Source organism: Panthera uncia (assembly GCF_023721935.1).
Source record: "Panthera uncia isolate 11264 chromosome B2 unlocalized genomic scaffold, Puncia_PCG_1.0 HiC_scaffold_24, whole genome shotgun sequence".
In the NCBI taxonomy this organism is placed as follows: domain Eukaryota; kingdom Metazoa; phylum Chordata; class Mammalia; order Carnivora; family Felidae; genus Panthera; species Panthera uncia.
Window position 1 is genome coordinate 111,476,347 of NW_026057580.1, and position 20,857 is coordinate 111,497,203.

The 20,857-nt window shown below is 42.7% G+C and overlaps 1 protein-coding gene across 1 annotated transcript; it reads right to left on the bottom strand.

The window, feature by feature from the left end:
* Window positions 1-1,431: 1,431 nt before the first annotated feature.
* On the bottom strand, window positions 1,432-16,154 carry SOD2 (superoxide dismutase 2). The gene is made up of 5 exons (XM_049654532.1): window positions 16,044-16,154; window positions 15,495-15,697; window positions 11,043-11,159; window positions 9,147-9,326; window positions 1,432-6,646 (listed from the first exon to the last, which is right to left on the bottom strand). The coding sequence occupies exons 1-5, from the start codon at window positions 16,064-16,066 to the stop codon at window positions 6,501-6,503; spliced, it is 669 nt and encodes a 222-aa protein (XP_049510489.1). The 5' UTR covers window positions 16,067-16,154; the 3' UTR covers window positions 1,432-6,500.
* Between the last annotated feature and the right edge of the window lie 4,703 nt (window positions 16,155-20,857).

Consider the following 20,857-nt stretch of genomic DNA (forward strand, 5'->3'; position numbering starts at 1 on the left):
AGTCAGTCAGACAAATATCATATGACTTTACTCATATGAGGACTTGAAGAGACAAAACAGATGAACATGAGGTAAGGGAAACAAAAATAATATAAAGACATGGAGGGGGACAAAACAGAAGAGACTCACAAATATGGAGAACAAACTGAGGGTTACAAGAGGGTTTGTGGGAGGGACGATGGGCTAAATGGGTAGGGGCACTAAGGAATCTACTCCTGAAATCATTGTTGAGCTATATGCTAACTAATTTGGATGTAAATTTAAAAAAATAAAAAATAAAACAAGTTAGAAAAAATTAATTAAAAATAAATAAAATAAAAAATAAAAAATAATTTTTAAAGAATAAGACAAGTGTTCAATCTTGCCACTTTAATTCAACATAGTACTGGAAGTCCTAAGCTACAGTAATCAGATAAGAAAAAGAAATAAAAGACATCCAAATTGGTAAGGAGGAAGTAAAACTTTCGCTATTTGCAGATGACATGATAATATATATAGAAAACCTAGAGAGACTAGAGACCACAAAAGACCCAAAATTGCCAAAACAATCTTGATCAAGAACAAGACTGGAGGTATCACAATCCCTGTTCAAGATATACTACAAAGCTGTAGTAATCCGAACAGTATGGTACTGACACAAAAATAGACAAATAGATCAATAAAACACAATAGAGAGCCGGGAAATAAACCCACAATGATAGGGCCAATTAGTTTTTGACAAAGGAGTCAAGAATATGCAATGGGAAAAAGATAGTCTCTTCAACAAATGCTGTTGGGAAAACTGGACAGCTACATGCAAAAGAATGAAACTGGACCACTTTCTTACATCACACACAAAAATAAACTCAGAGTGGATTAAGGACCTAAATGTGAGACCTGAAATCATAAAAATCTTACAAGAGACATCAGGCAGTAATTTCTCTGACATCAGCCATAGCAACCTCTTTATAAATATGTCTCCTGAGGCAAGGGAAACAAAAGTAAAAATAAACTATTGGGACTTCATCAAAATAAAAACTTCTGCACAGCAAAGTAAATAATCAACAAAACTACAAGACAACCTACCGAGAGAAGATTATTTGCAAATGGCATATCCAATAAAAGGTTAGTATCCAAAATATATAAAGAACTTATACAATTCAATACCCAAAAAGCTAACAGTCCAATTAAAAAATGGGCAGAAGACATGAACAGACATTTCCCCAAAGGAGACATACAGATGGCCAACAGACACATGAAAAGATGCTCAACATCACTCACCATCAAGGAAATGCAAATCAAAACCACAGTATCACCTCACATCTGTCAGAATTGCTAAAACCAAAACCTCAAGAAGGGCGCCTGGGTGGCTTAGTCATTTAGGTGTCCAACTTTTGATTTCAGCTCAGGTCATCAGCTCATGGTTCATGAGTTCGAGCCCCAAGATCTCTCTTTTTTTTTTTTTTTTTTTTTTAATCTTTGCCAGAATTTAACACGGGTTCACTAAGAATTTCACAAGTCAATGGCATATAGGATAATATCTCCTAATAAGGCAATAAAGAAGTAACAGGGGTGCTTGGGTGGCACAGGTTAAGCACCTGACTCTTGGTTTCGGCTCAGGGCACGATCTCATGGCTTCATGGGTTCGAGCGCTGCATCAGGCTCTGTGCTGACAGTGTGGAGCCTGCTTGGGATTCTCTCTCTCCCTCTGTCTCTCTCTCAGATAAATAAAAGCAAAATAACATATTCCTAATCAATGATAGATGAATCACATTGTTCCTGGCCAGGGGAGATAAAAGGAATAAAGGCCAAATTTAGTTGAGGTGCACTTCATACGAGTTGGCACTCAGGAGACAGCTTAGCCAAGTGAACCGCTCCTTTTGATACCACTTAAAAATGTTAGTGGGGACCAGAGGCTAAAAGACTCGCTGGTTTTCCTCCCAGCATCCTTCCTGAGCCCCGGTGAAAGATGGAGCCACAATGAACACCAGCAAGGCTATTGTCCGAGAACCCTTGTTCAAGGGACATAAGCCAAATGGATGCCCTTTGCAAATGACATGACCATTTCGTATCCTCAGTATTCATTCATCCACCGTAAGTTTGGTCAGTACACAGATAAATCCCTCAAATGCTAGAGTTGGCACCTAAGATGCTCTCTCCAAACCCATCGTTCCACATCAGAGGGACAGGACCCAAAGCAGGCAGGCTGACCAGTATCACACAGCTGACCTGAGTCAAAGCACCAGGACCGGGACCCGGGCCTGCCGGGACCTGACTCATTGTTCTCCCGGGGCCGCGGGCGAAGGCAACAGGGAGACGAGCAAGCATAAGGCCTTCGCGGTCACAGCAGCTCTGCCTTCAAACGTCCTTCTGGGTTTTGATAGGTGAACTTGCTGAGGTGACCTGAACCTTGCAAATACATGTATTTACGAGGCCTGTATTAAATCACACCATTTGGGTTTTTTTCCACCAAGATCTTTATTTTTTATTATTTTTATATATATGTATATATGTATATATAAATTGGTTTCTATACAACACCCAGTGCTCATCCCAACAGGTGCCCTCCTCAATGCCCACCACCTCCCCTCCCCTCCACACCACTTAATAAAAATATTTGAAAATGGGCCTAGAATTGTGTGCTCAGTCGCAAAGACACGAACAAGAATCTTCTGTCCCTGGCCTTCTTGGAGCTTGTGCTTTAGCGGGGGCCGAGACAAAGCTAGAATTACCACTATGTCAAGACGAGCACTGAGAGCGACAGTGGGACTCAGAACCGCACATCCTTTCCTTTCCACAGTCTGAGGTCTTAGTCTTTTTAATATGTTCCAGAAGAATCTTGAGAACCGCACCTGTTCTCAAGCACACACAGAAGAGCAGAGACTTCACCCAACATAGGTGCACCTCACTTCCCTTTCCAAGATTATCCTTCAAACAGTCCAGGGAAAGATTCATGAGGTAAGCTCATACCCAATACGAGAGTGGATAAAATATCACCAGCCCAGAATTTTATGGAAAAAAAAGAAGTAAACAGCCAATTATCACAAGATGTGCTGTATGTAGTTAGGGCAATATTCTACATCTGGTTAGTGTTCAAAGATGTTGCGACTTTACAATTTATAGAAAATACTATGCTGTTGGGGTGCCTGGGTGGCTCAGTTGGTTGAGCATCTGACTCTTGATTTGGGCTCAGGTCGTGACACCAGGGTCATGGGATCAAGCCCCGTGTTGGGCTCCACACTGAGCAAGGAGCCTGCTTAAGATACTCTCTCCGGGGCACCTGGGTGCCTCGGTTGGTTAAGCTGCTCTGACTTCTGCTCAGGTCATAATCTCACGGTTCATGAGTTTGAGCCCCGCATCAGGCTCTGTGCGGACAGCTCAGAGCCTGGAGCCTGCTTCAGATTCTGTGTCTCCCTCTCTCTCTGCCCCTCCCCCACTAGAACTCTGTCTCTAAAATAAATAAACCTTAAAAAATTAAAAAAAAAAAAAAAAAAAAGATTCCCCCCCCCCCCACTCTGCCCCTGTCCTGACTCATGCTCTAAAATAAAAAATGAATGAAACAAAAACACTATGCTATTATCACATGTTACTATAGATATGACTGGAGAGAGTTCATATGCCTTCTGGGTTTTAAGAATGCTTAAAATGCTACCTAACATTTACTATCCCTTTCCCACAGAAAAGCAGTAAAAATGACAAAGCATTACAGGATTACTAATGTTTTAACACACATGCATAATGCAGACCTCTTTTTGATGGTTGGTAGATTCTTTTATTAACAATCAAAAAGCTTCACACTTACAATAGGAAAATAAGTGTTTCTCTATCGATTAATTAAATGAAAACTATCCAGGACTTTATAGGATTTCTGATGTGTGCCAGGTTTGATGCGTACCTAAGAAAACAGGACATTAGCTTGCCAAAATCATTAGGTATGACTGAAAATGAGAAACAGTAATTTATAAAACATTTACCTAATAGCTTTCCCAAACAGTAGCTCCCCTGAAATCAAAACAGGAAATAGAATTTGTATTTAGACTTAGTTCTAGAGAGGACTCACAACACCAATCAATCTTAATTTTATGGTTCCGGTGGTACTTTTTTTAAAGGTATTCACCGGAAACTCAAATCTCATTTTAAGATCATGAATTTGAGGTGTGCAGTAAAACTGTGATTTCTCAACATCAAAGTTTAATTATTACACAATGGTTCAAGCAGTAGATTCTACCTCAGGCAGTATTTGCCTTGTGTCCTGTTTTCCTTCAGTACGAATCACACTATGGCGTTGGAAGCACATTTAAAACTAGAGCAGGCACTGCTGATTCGGCCACAAAAATCCCTCTTGGATGAACAACACTTGGGTTTATTTCAGAAGCAGCCGCTTTTACCTTTTTTATTTATTTCCACAATGAAAAACGGGGCTGAACAAAATCTTAAAGTCTCATTTTCCACTGGATGATTAAAATCTTTATCTGTAATTTACCTTAGTCTCTTAAAATCTGATGGGGAGGAGAAACCAAAACCTTAGAGAAGAACAGTGTGCTTTCGCTCACTCCCTCAACGTAAAATCGAGGCAAAAATAGAGCCCCATAGAAATTTCAACATTGAATTTTTTTGAAATGCTAAAGCTTAGTAAAAGTCAAAAGGCACTGTATGAATCAGGAGTCTCTGCGTATCTTTGTTAGTTCAATACAAACCATGATCTGGCAGACTACTTATATTCAAAAGCCCATCTTTCAAAAAGTTCTACTTTTCTACATGGATCATTTAAACAGAGTCACTGCCTTGTTTATATATACGTGTATGCATATATATGTGTGTATATATCTATATAGGCATGCATGTGTATATATGTATATATGTAAGCAGTAATCACATGACTCCCATCTGTGCTCCACAAAAGTGACTTTATTGTGGGAGAAAGCATGGCAATCTTTGTCTCCAAAGTGTTTTCAATCCACAGGCACACAAAGAGCTACCACTGGTCTCATCAACACTGCTGACAATTCAGAAAGCCTAAGTACTTTCTACTTGAATTCTAAAACAAAAGCGCCTTAAATTAAAATTTTTCTTTACTTCAGTCTTCAATATTGAAACTGCTAAGTTACTCCATTTTAGCAAGCCAAAAAAAAAAAAAGAATAAATTTTGGGGGAAAAAATAATACACTAACTTAGGAAAACATTCTGTTACTGAATAGGTTTAAGAAAAAACCTATACAGAAAAAATATTCCAATAGAAGGCAAAACCTATGTGGGTTGTTCACCACAACATTATTTGAATAACAATTAGAAACCAATGAACTATTCAGTATCAGAAATGTAAAATAAATTAGGAAGTGTCCAATTGATAAATTATACAGCCAGTATAAATAAAGAAAATAATGAAACATGGAATGCATGACAATGTTAAGCCAAATTACAGAAAGGATCCCTGCTACATTTAAACAGTCCCATCTGCAAAAGCTAACCAGGAACATAATTTGACATGTTGGGTCACTGGAGTATGGGTATCGTTTGCCTTTACTGAAAGGACTAAACAATATAAAGTGTCTATAGTGACTGTACATTTTTTAAAAGAAAAGATAAAAATGATAGAGTAACTCAAAAACAAGTCTTTGAAAAAAAATGTTCCTGGATGGGGACACGCTGCTGACCACATCCAGAAACCAACTCCTTTGCCTCTGTGGGCAGGCAGCACCTGATTCAGGCTGGTTCCCCCCACCCCAAGCGATGCTCATGAACAGGACTTGAAGGCGGGGGCAAGTGCCCCGCCAGAATGATCTGTGGCCCCATTCCCAACACTCATTTTATCAACAAGGCCCGAATCTGCCCATTTTGAGCATGTACACAACACATATTTCTGTCTGATGACAAAATTTCACACACAAGTCCTCCTATTTCTCCCAACAGAAAAATTCAAATGCACGACTATTTCCTTGTCATAATAAAGCAATTCTCAATTAGCAATCAAGTTATATTTTTTAAAAGACAACATGGTGTTAACCCTGTGTAACACGTGACCAAAAATAATTAAAGGCCAATGGGTGATATCTACCAGAAGTACTAGTAGACAGAAGATTACTTACAAAAAGAGCAGTTTTCAACAGAAACGAGGAACGTTTCCCTTGGGAAATAAATTTAATCTTCTATAAACAACTGGGGCAAAGGACCAGGTTTTCTACAACTGCAATAGGGTCAAAAGGCTTCTCCAGCGGCCCTAAGGGGACAGGGCTGAGATATTTTTGATGGCTTTATGACGACAATTATAACCTCCTAGCTATTTCAGCTCTTGAAGAAAATGTTCAATCAAGACTAAATCATACAAAGCACTTACTGTTTTCCGTTGCCCAATAATAAAATTTGAAAACAGGAAGTTCACAGCATTAAATCATGTTTATCAAATACTTGAAGAACCTACATTAAGAAATGCTACTATAGAGCAGATTACTGGTATACTACGGTACTCTGCACTGCTATGAAAATAGTCGTAAAAAGCTTGTTCTGCTCAGTGTAATGATGTTTTACTTTTTGCAAGCCATGTATCTCTCAGTTACGTTCTCCCAGTTGATTACATTCCAAATAGCTTTTAGATAATCCGGTCTGACATTTTTATACTGAAGGTAATAAGCATGCTCCCACACATCAATCCCCAGCAGTGGAATAAGACCTATTGGAAAGAAGAGGGGAAAAAAAGCAAAAGCTGTGAATTTCAATCTGAAATATTATTGTCTCTTCTCGATTATCCTATGCACACCAAATTACCCAAATTACCCTTTGCAAAATTCCCATCCATTTTTCAGCTTCTTTTACAAAGAGAAAATTTGCCTAAGAATAAATACCCTATAAAAAATTTGAAACTTTACTCTTCAAAAAAAATTTTTTTAATGTTTATTTATTTTTGAGAGAGAGGTAGGAGGAAGGGCAGAGAGAAAGGGAGACAGGGGATCCGAAGTGGACTCCGTACTGACAGCAGTGAGCCCCACGCAGGTCTTGAACTCACAAACTGTGAGATCATGACCTGAGCTGAAGTCAGATGCTTAATCGACTGAGCCACCCAGGCGCCCTTAAACTTTACTCTTTGGAAGAAAACGTGATAAATAGCAAAAAATTTTTTAAAGACTTGGGAAAATTAAGTACAGTATTTTAACAGCAATGCTTAAAATACCAACAAATCTATCCATGAGGCAATTCTTGGGGGTACCGGTAAGGATGCCATGTTTATGGGGTGGCTGAGCACCTTCCGAAGGTCCCAAGCAGTCAGGGGAGTTTTAGGAAAACTGCTCTGCTCCCAAGGCTAATAATGTCAGTCTTAGAGAATACAAAGCATTTATGAGACATTTAGAGAAATAACAGTTAACAAGGAAAACTGAATAGGACTAAAGAAAAAGACACAATTCTTAGAAATGAAATAGTACATGCAAAGAATTATATTTATGCAACATTCATTTTCAGAAACTCTCCAACTGAATGACAGCCTCCTCTAGGAAAACAATGATCAACCAGTAGGTCTTGATCAGTGGTGAGGTATGTCATTCATCATTCATTATGAGTAATTAAGGTAACAAAGTTTATAAATGATTTCTCCCCTACATAAATTGCCATGACTTCCACTTATTTTCATTCCAATGGGCTTTCTTCAAGTGGAAGGGAAGCAGGTGTAGCCAGGATTTACCTAGAAATTAGCCTTTCGGCCAGGTGCCTTCAAAGATATACCCGACTCTCTAGTCAGTGCTCACAAATCTTCTGTTGGTTTTACAAATTCTGTGGCATCTCTTTCCCAAAAGAGCCGTTCAGATTTTGGCTAAATCTGAATATACCCAGGAAAGTGAGTCATGTAAGCAAGTCTGCAGACGTGTGTAGAGGCAGAAAATGTGGCTGAGAGGCGCCTGGGTGCTTTGGCTGGTTAAGCGTCAAGACTCTTGGTTTTAGCCCAGGTCATGATCTCGTGGTCGTGAGATGCAGCCCCGCGTCGGGCTCTGTGCTAGGCTTGGAGCCTGCTTGGGATCCTCCCTCTCTCTCCGCCCCTCCCTCTCTCTCTCTCTCTCTCTCACAAAATAAATAAACCTAAATAAGTTAAGTATCTTTAAAAAAAAAAGTAAAGAAAAGAAAACGTGGCTGAGAACTACTGCTGATTGCCGTTAAGATGTCACTGTAGGTCTTGGGGTGCCTGGGTGGCTCAGTGAGTTAAACGTCTGACTTCAGCTCAGGTCATGATCTCACGGTTTGTGGGTTCAAGCTTTGCATCGGGCTCTGTGCTGACAGCTCAGAGCCTGGAGCCTGCTTCGTATTCTGTGTCTCCCTCTCTCAAAAATAAATAAACATTAAAAAATAAATTAAAAAACAAAAAAGACATCACTGTAGGTGCATTACATCTGAAGATCAATGTCTCAGGACTATCTCCTAAAGACATTCTAATTCAATCTGGCTGAACATGAAAAAGGAATTGGTGAAGCCAGCCTGGAGCCTCTAAGCCAAATATTTTCCTGGACCAAATCCCCCAAAAGGCAGAAGTCTGGAAACCTGAGCTCTAGTCCCAGTTTGACCACAGGTGCTCAGCAGACGGGCTGCGTCCCAGGGCTGAAGCTGTACTCAGCTTATAGGTCTTTTCCTCTTTTGTGGTGTTTATCCAACTTCAGTGCATGCAATTATGTAAGCTGACATGAATTCTGTCCAATGAAGCAGAGTTTATGTTTAAAACATTTTTTGTTAGGGGCACCTGGGGTCTGGGTGGCTCAGTCAGTTGAACGTCCGACTTCAGCTCAGGTCATGATCTCATGGTCTGTGGGTTCCAGCCCCACATCGGGCTCTGTGCTGACAGCTCAGAGCCTGGAGCCTGCTTCGGATTCTGTGTCTCCCTCTCTCCCTGCCCACCCCCACCACTCACACTCTGTCTCTCTCTCCTTCAAAAATAAACAAACATTAAAAAAATGTTTTGATAAAAAAAACATTTTTTGTTAATGTATCTGTAAAATTACATGTGCTAATGTTACAAAACATCAAGGACTTTTAGAGCATTTCTGCTTACACGAGGCTCTGGGTATCATCTGTTAAGATTTAGTACATGCTCACGATAGGTTTAACCACTGCTCGTGTTCCTTATTTCAAGGTAAATGGTTTACAGTGAACCATTTCCCACTAATGAATGTGAAATAATTTTCAAAGCTAACCTGTTGTTCCTTCCAGGGGATCCTGGTTAAAACAAGCAGCAATCTGCAAGCGTCCCTGTTCCTTATTGAAACCAAGCCAACCCCAACCTGAGCCTTGGACGCCAACAGATACAGTGGTCAACTTCTCTTTAAACTTGTCGAAGGAACCAAAATCACGTTTGATGGCTTCCAGCAATTCCCCTATTTAAAAAATAAATCCAAAAATACCCACAAATGAACAGACTGCAACAATTACAATCAAGAATTCTATTCCATATATTAAAATATTCTTGTCATATGGCACCAGAAACTGGACGACCTCATAGGGAAGATGTAACATAACCCAGTGAGCCTAGTTAGCACTGTTTCTCCTGCCCTCACACTGGCATCACAAGATCTCACAATTTTAATTCACATGTTTATTACTGAACCAAGTTAGAGCAAGTTCTTCCTTCGCTGTGCTATTTCCATCAGAAAAGGAGTAATTTTTTCATTAGCTTTTTCCCCCCCCTTTTACAGAAAACTTTTACTTTGATTTCTACCCTACCTACTCTGTCTCGATTTGGGAATAGTAAAATTTTATGGCTGTTATTTGGTTCTTCCCCACGGCAGCTGAGATCTTTCTTATCACAATTATATAATTTTAAGAAGAGTAATTTTGTCTTTTATCACCGAACTGAGGGTACACTATAAGAGCTACAGCCCTTTTATTCTCTGGCAATGTAGAATATAATTCTAGATGGAGCACATCAACTAAATCAAGTAGGCTAAAAATATCACTTCTCTTTTCCCACTGAGTTAAAAGTAATTATCGTCGTGCCCGGGTGGCTCAGTCATTGAAGTGTCTGACTCTTGATCTCAGCCCAGGTCTTGATCTTAGGATCATGAGTTCAAGCCCTGCAATTGGAGCCTACTTAAAAAAACCGAAAATTCAAAAATAAAAGTAATTATCTATTATAAGCACAAATGACAGAATAAAGTGGTACAGACAACCCAAAGTCGCAAAGTACCACTGGCTGAATATGGGCATATCTGACATTCTGCTAACTCACCAAACGTCAACAGTATTACATCACCGTCTCCACACCTAACTCAGGAAAAAAAAAAAAAAAAAAAAGAATGTCCAGCTTCCCATGCTGACTTCCCCATTCACCTTTACTTCCAAATGAGACTGCTTATCACAAGTACATGAGATGCTTACCATACACCAATTAAAAACGAACAAAGCCACAGAAACTTAAGGTGTGCACCAGAAGCCCCAGGGACAAGGAGAGCTCTTCTTATGCCCCGCATCTTCCCTGGGGTGAGGAGGCTAATTAAAGTCGTCTGGGCCTCCACGCAGGACATGGTAAGTCACGTAAACCAGCCAGAGTGAGCAAGGCCATTGGCTCTGTACTCCCCTCGCTACCTGCACGTGTCCTGGAAAACCCAATTTCCTGGGACAACTGACTCTTTATCAGCTGGGGAGAGTAGTAAAATAATAGCAAAAAGCACTATTCGAAGCATTTTATATCTGGTAACTTATTTAATTGTCAAAACGGATCTATTATTATCCCTGTACCTTACAGATGAAGGAAGTACAGAATGATCAAGTGTCTTACCCCACCCAGGGCACTCACTTCTTCTAAAAACTGTTTCCTGGTCTTGTTCTAATGTAAAATACAGTACATTTTGACAAAAGTTGACATCATATCTGACACTGTGTGTGTGTGTGTGTGTATAAAATCTGAAGACACAATAACTCCCTGAATATATTCTCCGTTCCTACATATGTCCCTTTGAAAGTCACACCTTTGTTGTACTCCTTGCTAGGAAAAATATGCCACTGTGACACCTCAGAGAGAATTAACGTAAGAAAAGCAACAGCCATTCCTATCATGCACAAATGTAGCTAAGACTGCACCAATATCTACCAACCTTTGGGCTCTCCACCACCCTTAGGGCTCAGGTTCGTCCAGAAGATGGAATGATTGATATGGCCTCCACCATTGAACTTCAGCCCAGGCTGAAGAGCTACCTGAGTTGTAACGTCACCTGAAATGTAAAGATGCAAACATATTCTTTAAAATTCTTTCTTTTCAAACGTTCTATGCACCATTTGCTCTCTTTGTAAAACATCAGGTAATTGTACTTGCTTATCTGTAACATCCCTATAAGTCCTAAAATCCCACAATTTCAAGATTCTACAAAAAAAAAAAAAAAAAAAAAAGATTTACTTAAAAATTATTTGTTCCAGTGGATTTTCAATTTCAATTAGTAACGTGAACAACTAATGAGAGGTCCGGCATCAGGGGCAAAGCTAGTAGAAAATTCTTTCCTGAGCTTCAAAGAAGTGAAAGTTTTCTTGGATAGAAAAGATTTCAGAGGCGCCTGGATGGCTCAGTCAGTTGAGCATCTGACTCTTGATTTTAGCTCAGGGCATGATCCCAGGGTCATAGGATCGAGCCCCGTGTCCGACGCTCAGTGTGGCGCCTGCTTAAGATCCTTAAGTCTCTCTCTCTCTCTGCCACTCCCCCACTCACTTTCTCTAAAATGAAAAAAAAAAAATTATAAAAAAAACATTTCAGCAATAACAAAGAGAACAATAGAAAATAGTGGAAGGTTGAAATGTGTGCTTTCACAGACTAAATAGTAAATTTTCAGGGGCGCCTGGCTGGCTCAGTCGGTAGAGCATGTAACTCTTGGGTCTCAGGGTTGTGAGTTTGAGCCCCTCATTGGAGGTAGAGATTACTTAAAATAAACAAGTAAATAGACTTTTTTTTTTAAATGGTACATTTTCAGCTCTCATTTTCTAGATAGACAACTATTCATTGGAAAATAGTTCAATGTTACATTAACAAAAAATTCAGCATATTCAAAACTGAACTCGAGAATTTTAATCCCAAAGTTACTCTCCAATGGCCTTCCTCATCACAGCAAGTGCCAGCTATTTTTCACAGGGCATTTCTGATAACTTGCCCTTTCTTACTCCTTACTCCTTTCCTCACATATAGCCCACCAACATACTCACTGGCAAGGCCAGCTCTCCCTTTAAAAAAGATCCATGGGGCCCCTGGGTGGCTCAGTTGGTTGAGCGACAGACTTCAGCTGAGGTCATCTCACGGTCCGTGAGTTCGAGCCCCGCGTCGGGCTCTGTGCTCCCAGCTCAGAGCCTGGAGCCTGCTTCTGATTCTGTGTCTCCCTCTCTCTCTGACCCTCCCCCACTCATGCTCTGTCTCTCTCTGCCTCAGAAATAAACATTAAAAAAAAAAAAAAATTAAAAAAAAAAAAAAAAAGATCCAGAATCTGACCCCCTCTTGCTAACCTGTGGTACAGACCAGCAGCATCACCTGCCTGCATCTGAGCCACCACCCCGCCCTGGTCTCCGGCTTCCACATGTGCCCCCCCAACACTCTGTTCCCAATAGTGGCCGGAGGGCTCCTCTACACCCCAAAGTGAGTGCAGCATCCTTGAGCCAGACCCCTCCAAAGGCTGTTCCTCTCACTCGATGAACCCCAAGTCCCTACAACTGGCTTCAGAGGGGCAAATCATCTGATCCTCTGTGTCTCCTCGCTGGCCCAGCTCTGGCCACACTGGTCTCCCTGCACGTACAACAGGGGCTCGGCATGCGCCCAGCTTACGGCTTCTACTGATGGCGGCTGCCCGTCCCGGAACACCCTTCCTGAAGATAGCCTCGTGGTTTGTTCCCACATCTCTCCTTCAGGCCTCCGCTGAAACGTCACCCTCATCAGAGAAGCCTTCTCAAACCACAAGAGAAAATGGGCACTTCCCCACCACTTCCCCAACCTGTTTTGCTCGAGAGGACTTAAGACCCCTGGCATACTACATATTTATTTACTCATTCATCTGTCTCCCCACCAGAATGAAAGCTCCAATAACAACAAGGAATTCTTTGCACTGCTGTATCCCAGGGGCTGCTAGATTGCCTCCTACATACCAGGCACTTGATGAACGTTTGTTGATTGATTAGATAATTGAATATATTAAATGTAGCTTTTATGGAAGAAAAATTAATTCTCTGCTATCTGCACTTTAAAAAAAAAGTCACATTTGAAGACTTTTTCTACCTTGCTGAACAAGAAGGCAAAATAAAATATTCTTTTCCAGGCCTTCAAGAAACTAAGATTAACTATTAGGAAAAATGGGAATTCCCTTCCCAGCACTTCCCTGTGCTGACAGCTCAGAGCCTGGAGCCTGTTTCAGATTCTGTCTCCCTCTCTCTGACCCTCCCCTGTTCATGCTCTGTCTCTGTGTCAAAAATAAATAAATGTTAAAAAAAAAAAAAAAATTAAAAAAAAAAAGAAAGAAGTCCTGAGTGCTTATTATTCACCAGACATTAAGAGGCAAAGTGGAAGATACACAGAACCACTGAGGACTCTGTGTGTAGGGAGTTTACATGATAGAAAAGGTTCTCTAATCTGCTCTTTGGGCACATCTCAGAAAGGAGGAGAGGGCCGAGTGATACCAGAATACACAGATAATCTTGGAGAGCTGTTTTAAGATGCCAACTTCTCATTGTTGTTGTTGTTGTTATGTTTGCAAAATAATTTTCTTACAGATCAGTGTCTTAGTAATTATTCTAGGAAAGTCATCCTAAATATAAATGTTTGTATGTTTATATATTTCTATATACATATACATACACGTGTGTATACACACATATATACATGCGCACACACGTTTTATATATATTTATATACATGCAAACATATACACATATGTATGCATATATACATATATATAAACACGTGTGTGTGTGTGTGTGTGCGCGCGCGCGTATAGTTTTAGTTTTAGAGAAAAGAGCCCAAATGGGGGAGAGGCTCAGGGGGAGAGGGTCAGAGGGAGAGAGAATCCCAAGTAGGCTCCATGCTCAGTCTGGAGCCCGACACAGGGCTTGACTCCACAACTCTGGGATCATGACTCAAGCCAAATCAAGAGTCAGATGCTCAACCGACTGAGCCACCCAGGAGCCCCTATATTGTTTTCTAATAAATCAACAGTAACTAAATTTTTCTAATGGGAAAGAAACATGCTTATTAAAAACTAACTTAATAATTGCAATCTCTTAAAGTTTAATCATTTTTAAGTTTTAATAGAAATTTGGGGAGCACCTGGCTGGCTTAGTCGGTAGAATATGCGACTCTTGATCTCAGGGTTGTGAGTTTGAGCCCCACATTGGGCATAGAGCTTGCATTAAAAAATAATAATGATGATAACAGAAATTTGGGAGGCTTTAGTATCTGCTTTTAAGAATACTTTTCTTAAGTTCAACAATTTCTTTGGTTTCCATTTTTTTCCTGTAAAATACAATAAAAGTTAAATACTTCTGTTTGAAAAGTATTTATTTACTTCCTTATAATGAGATCGATGATGTTATTTCACTTACATTACTGCCCCAAATTTTCAAACATCAAAATTTAACCCTTCAATAGTCTTTAAAATATTTTTTTAAAATAAATAAAAGAAAAAGCTCTGCAGGTACTTAGTAACTTATAGGCAACATAGCACCACATAATGTAAAGCTTTTTTTTTCAGTAGCTTCTGTTACACAAGTAAAGATGTGATTGCGCAAGGAAAGGATTGAAATTCAAGTTGTTTTTAAAATATTGAAAAGAAAGGTTCAAGTTGTCAGATGTTGTCACGCAGGAAACAATTTCACAATCGGGATATTCCCCACCTTGTCATCATTACCACATCTTTCCCGAATTTGTTATTTTCTAAAACCCCGAACCTTTTCCCCGAACAAGTACCAAACGTTTTCCCCATGCTCCAGGTTCCTGTCACAAATCTTCCAGAATGTGGCAATTTCCTCTTGTTTCTGTTTAGACGGTTACTTCATCCACAACCGGGCTGAAATACTACACTTTCCCGCTAGATGCCCCCATTCAACAAGCTGCCACCGTCTGAAATTTACCCAACAAATTTCAGAGGGCTGAACGTCATCAAAAATATGCTTAAGAAAAAAAATACCTTTTGAACTGTGTAGCGTATTAAGCAATACGTACAATTATTTTCCTCCTGCAAGCCACTGATCGATAGACTGAAAAGTGCAATACTATTTTGTACAGAGACATTAAAACACATCCCCAGACCCAGACCCACAAAGTCCACACTCGACTGGTTTTGCCGACTGAGCTCTTTAAAAACTAAAGTGTGACGTCCGTATGATAGTGTTACGCTGAAGTCTAAAGTATTAGCAAATAACCACAAGCCTGTTTCAGTTTCCCACAAAATGGGCACCTTCCTTGTGAAGTCTGACCCCTGGTTGAGTTCAAGAGCGCGTGGAGCGGCCCCACGGAACCGAGGGGCACCGCGTCGCCGTCACGTTTCCCCGCGCGGTTTCTCACCGGCGGGCGGCCTGGCACCTACCCTTCTCCAGCGCCTCTCGATACCGCTCCTCGAGGACGTTCAGGTTGTTCACGTAGGTCGCGTGGTGCTTGCTGTGGTGCAGCTGCATGATCTGGGCGTTGATGTGAGGCTCCAGGGCGCCATAATCGTACGGCAAGTCGGGGAGGCTGTGCTTCTGCCTGGAACCCAGAGCCCCCAGCGCCGGCACCAGCGTCCTGCTCGAGCTGGAAAGAGAGCAGACACACACACCGATTCGCTCACGTGTCTACGCAGACAGGTCTACGGACGTCCGGGCGCATCTGGGCCTTTCTATCGCTTGCTCGCTCGCCCTCCACATTCTCTGAAGCATTAAACGGCGCCGCGGCAGCACCCGGATGTGCTCAGAGGCCACCTGCCCTCCGGCAGGGACGCCCGCGGCGTCCCCGCCACGCCGCGTCCCCGTAGGTACCCGGGAGCCGCCGCGCCAGCGCGGGTACGGAGGGAGCGGGGCCGCTGGAGGAGGCCGCCCGCACCCCTCGCCCTCGGGGCCGTGACCCGTCCCCGCTGCTACGCGCCGCTCGGGCGCCTCACCTGAGCGCTGCCCGGGACAACATAGTGAGCGATGCCGCTAGTCGCTTTCCTGAATTCGAGTCACCGCGCCGACCCACCGGCGTACACTGACCCGCGTCCCCGGCGGCGCCGCAAGGACACCGCCGTCCTCCACGGGCTCCGCCCCCTGCGCCCGCCGCTCCCACACCGTGGGGGGGGGGACGCGCAGCGCGCCGTCTCCGCTCCCTGCGCCAGCCCGCCCCCTTTGGGGGCCCAAGGGACCCGAGAAAGAGGCACATGAGGGACCTTATTCAGGGAGTCAGAAGAACCGCAGCGCCCCCCTGCCCGCTTCTGTGCGTGTGGCCAAAAGAAAGGCTATGCTTCCCCCCCCTTCACGGTGTAAGATGGTACGACCTGAAGCCCCGCCCCTCGGAGGTCCGCTGGGAGGGCCTTGGCTGGTGGGGCCGGTGCTTCCCCGCCTCTTAGCTGCTGCCGGCACTCCGGGGTCGGCCTGCGGTCCGGCGACCTTCTCGGAGAGAAAGCTGCGGTTTCCCTGAGCTGGCTTGGCGCGCCCTAGCGGGCCAGGATCCCTCAGTGAGGAGGGTCCTGGGCGCTGGTAAGGTGTAGCAACAATGCTCCTCTAACCACTGCCAGGAGTGACCTTGCTTTTCTAATGAACTTGACCTTCGGGCCGGAGCCAAGCCCAGGGCCGTCTGATAATAGTGTTACTAAACACGAGGTGCCAGGGACTACGCAGCAGGGTTTATATACATTGATCTTTATTTCACTCCCGGGTAGGTATCGTTGACCCCAGGCGACAGTAATGAGCTCACTAAATTTTAGCAGGTTGCCCTGATCACACAGTTAATAAGTAAAATAGCGGATTAGAACCGAAAGTCCATACTTTCTTGATTACTAAGCCTTAGCAGTCACGTCCTGAGTGTGTGTGTTGGGGATGACTTCCACGAACCAACTGCTCCGGAGAGTATTTTAAAAAGTACAAGAGGAAGGATTCTTTCGTGCTGTTTCTTACAGTGTAATGAGCTGTACTAAACAATCCTGAATTGTGTGAATCCTCCCTGTATAGAAGTTAGGAAAGCTTTACACTATTATTGATCTATGTTGGGTCCTTATTGAATACAATAATATAAAAGGAACCATAGAGTAGGTGCTGCATAGATTTTCAGCTACTCTCTTCCACCCCTACCCCCACCCCTCCACAAGGATGACTAGCATTTGGGTTGGGGAATAGTAAACAAGAACCACTGAGCTGACTTCCCAGCAAGAGGCCTGGGGCATGCTGACAGGAAACCAAGAGTATACGACCCGGTAAAGGAGGAAAATCAGGTTGGGGGCAAGTTGTGCATGTCCTTAAAATCCAAACATATGGTTGGGTAGAGGAAAGCAAGAAGCATTTTAGTTGAAGTGAGACACATTGAAAGCAGTTTTTCAGTCAGGTAGTCTGACATCGTTACCACGAGGGGGCAAGCTAGTTAGAACAGTATTGCTTGCGGGGCACCTGGGTGGCTCAGACGGTTAAGCATCTGACTCTAGATTTCGGCTCAGGTCATGATCTCCTGGGTTTGTAGGATCAAACCCCATGGGGGACTCTTTGCTGACTCTTTGCTGACCGTGTGGAGCCTGCTTGGGATTCCCTTTCTCCCCACCCCTCCCCTGCTTGTGAGCTTTCTCTCTGTTACATTGACCACCTCGGGGAAATGCCCTTTTGAACAAGCAACAATTGGAGGGTAAGGTAGTGACAATAACAGTCCCATAGAAGCATCTCTAACATCATATCTGTAACACCTCCATCCTTCCAGGAAACAACTCGGACTGTGAGAGTATCTACATCGACACCAAGGATTTGGGGGATACTGGAGGTTAAGAGAAGTCTTTTACCTTCTTTGACTGCCACACCCAATAAACAGGCCTCTTTTTTTCTTTTTTAGTCAGCCACTATATGAAGTATTCATTCAGTATTGGCCCAAGGAGTTAGATTACAATTGACTGGATTCTGTCCCCAATTCCTCCAGCCAGCTCAGGATGTCATCTGCCACATAGGCATCATAATTGTGCATTTCCCTTGAATAAACTTCCCAAGGCTACTTCACAGCCATCCTAAGACCTACGACGGTTTAGACTGACATATTGGCTGGAGGAGACAAAATATGGGTTGAGATAACATCATTTTGAGCCAGTTATTAATTGCATTCATATTCTAGTGACTGAGTGTCTCAAGCACAGGAAAGCATGTTCATTCCCTCATGTAAAAGTGATCAGGGGTAGGTAAACCAGGGTTGGGATGACAGTGCCATGAAATTATCAAGGACCCAAGCTCTTCTGTCCTCAGAGTCGCTTCATGATCCATAACAGCCTCTGCAGCACCAACCATCTCACCTCCTTCCCATGAAGAGGGAAGGACAAAAGGCTGGGCCCCCACTCTCTCCCTTTTAAGGATCCTTGTGGTAGATTCACCCAACAAATTCCACTCAATTTAGGTGCAAGGCTATGCTTAGCTACCGAGGAGGCTGGGAAATGTAGTCATTTAGCTGTGCGCATTTCCAGTCTGAAAAATGTGAAATTCGAGAACGAAAGGGAAAATGAGTAGTGGATTGGCAAATAGTCACTCTGCCAGATATCTTTATATAAGGCGTTATTTCCACGTGCTTGGATACAAACCCTGGCTGTTCATGGAATGACCTGAGCCACATTCTTTTTTTTTTTTTTTCCTCTTTTACTCTATACCCCTCATATTGCAAATCCTACCCAGGCAGGAAACTAAGTGAGAATTGCTGTACAACCTTTCCCTTCGCATAGCTGGGATTGCTAATAGGACCAAAGGTAGTACTTAAATTGCTAAAATGAAATCAGTGATCCAGGCTAAAAGAGAAAGTGATGGTAGAGATGTAGCATCATTAACAAAGGTTTTGAAGTGAGCTTCCCCTCATCCCCATATCTTCAGGCTAATTATAATTAGGTTGCACACTCAAAGAACACATTGACTACTGGAAAAGGAGAAGAGGAACTTGTTTCAGAATGAGAGTGTTTTTATTGAACAAGGCATGTATGTAGTGGGTTGATCCTATCCATAAAGGGAGAAGGGAACCAACCTTAGCGAGCAGACCCTCATCGTGTGCTAGGTACTAGGTCAAAGGCTCTACGTCACCTCTTAATTTACACATCTCTGTGCAGTGGCTTATTATGCCTCTTTTCATGAAGATAGTAAGTGATGTGCCCGAGTCACGCACACAGCGAGCTGAGCTTTGAATGTACTATGTTGCTCTCTTTTGTTAACCCTGACATGCTCTGCGCACCTTAACAGCTGCCCCACCCCCTCCCACATTACTTACGCCAATAAAATTGAGCTCAATCCTATCTTGCTTGTGTGTGGCCCAAGTTTTGAAACTTCCCCCTCCCGTGCTTCTTCAGGACATATTCCTGTCTTCTCAACCCCTGACTTATCTTCAGACTCATCTTTTGCCTACAACTCAGGTCATAATTCTTGGACCTGAAGCCTGACACATAATATTAACCATCACACCAGGCAAAACACAACATAGCCAACGCATTCTATGTAAGGAGTGAGTTGGTCTGTCAATCATTATACCACAAAGATCCAATTAATATCCCCAGATTATCATGGAGTAAAATTGAATTCATGGGCACAGTTCTAAGAATAATTCTCAAGAGCTACCCAAGATGAATTGACTCACATCACTGAGGGCAATGACCAAGAAGCATAAGGATCTGAGACTGGCTACACATCCTGGCCAGCGTATGCCAGGCACTACACCCCGCGGCGGGGAACCAGAGTAGGTGTGCAGGAGGCTTGGCCTCATACACCACAGAGGTTCATGCCAGAACCTCTGGAAGATTCATGTCTATTGGGAATAGTATGAACTTTGGGTCCCATCTCAGGCATGTCCCATAAGACTAGCCATCCTGGCCTCCATCCCCCCCCTCCCCCCACTCTGGTATTGGCTTACATCTTCACTGGCCCTTTTGTGGGGAAATAGCATAAAATTGTGGAAAACAAGCCCACAAGTGTCTCCATCCTAAGAATATTAATTTAGTTTAAGCAACTACTCAGGTATACATTGATACAAGATATTCTGGTTGGTTATAAAAGAAGGCTGATCAATAACTCCTGTCCAGGGTTTGAAGAGTATCCTCTCAGTGATATACAAACCAAAAGCTCTCTTAATCTCAACACTAACCCTGAACACTCAACTCTCCCTTGAGCAGACATCTTAGTTTTGTCCTAGACCTGTTTAGTACTTAATCCAGTTGTTAGGGATTACCCCCAGTGCCTTGTAATGTGACTGTATTTGGAGATAAGGACTTTATTTTTTTTTTAATGCTTATTTATCTTTGAGAGAGAGAGACAGAGAGCATGAGCATGAAAGGGGTAGAGAGAGAGAGAGAGAGACACAGAATCCAAAGCACACTTCAGGCTCTGAGCTGTCAGCACAGAGCCAGTCGTGGGGCTCAAACTCACAAACGGTGAGATTATGACCTGAGCCAAAATCAGAAATTCAATTGACTGAGTCACCCAGGTACCCTGGAGACAGAGCCTTCAAAAAGGTGTTCAAATTAAAATGAGTATTAGGGGCACCTGGGTGGTTCAGATGGTTGGGCATCAGACTTCAGCTCAGGTCATGATCTCATGGTTCATGAGTTCAAGCACCACATCAGGTAAGCTTGAGCCCCACGGCAGATGAGCACAAGCCCTCTTTTCTCTCTCCTTTTCTCTGCCCCTTGTGGGATTCTCTCTCTCTGCCCTCACTCACTTGTGCCCTCTCTCTCAAAATAAAATAAAATAAAATAAAATAAAATAAAATAAAATAAAATAAAAT

Bases quoted from the DNA above. Each gene is read 5' to 3' on its own strand.
- SOD2 (XM_049654532.1), bottom strand. From the start codon at position 16,066: ATGTTGTCCCGGGCAGCGCTCAG. The intron at 15,698-16,043 runs GTGAGGCGCCCG...CTCTCTTTCCAG, and splicing joins TTGTCCCGGGCAGCGCTCAG to CTCGAGCAGGACGCTGGTGC. The intron at 9,327-11,042 runs GTTGGTAGATAT...TTTTTTAAATAG, and splicing joins GGGTGGTGGAGAGCCCAAAG to GGGAATTGCTGGAAGCCATC.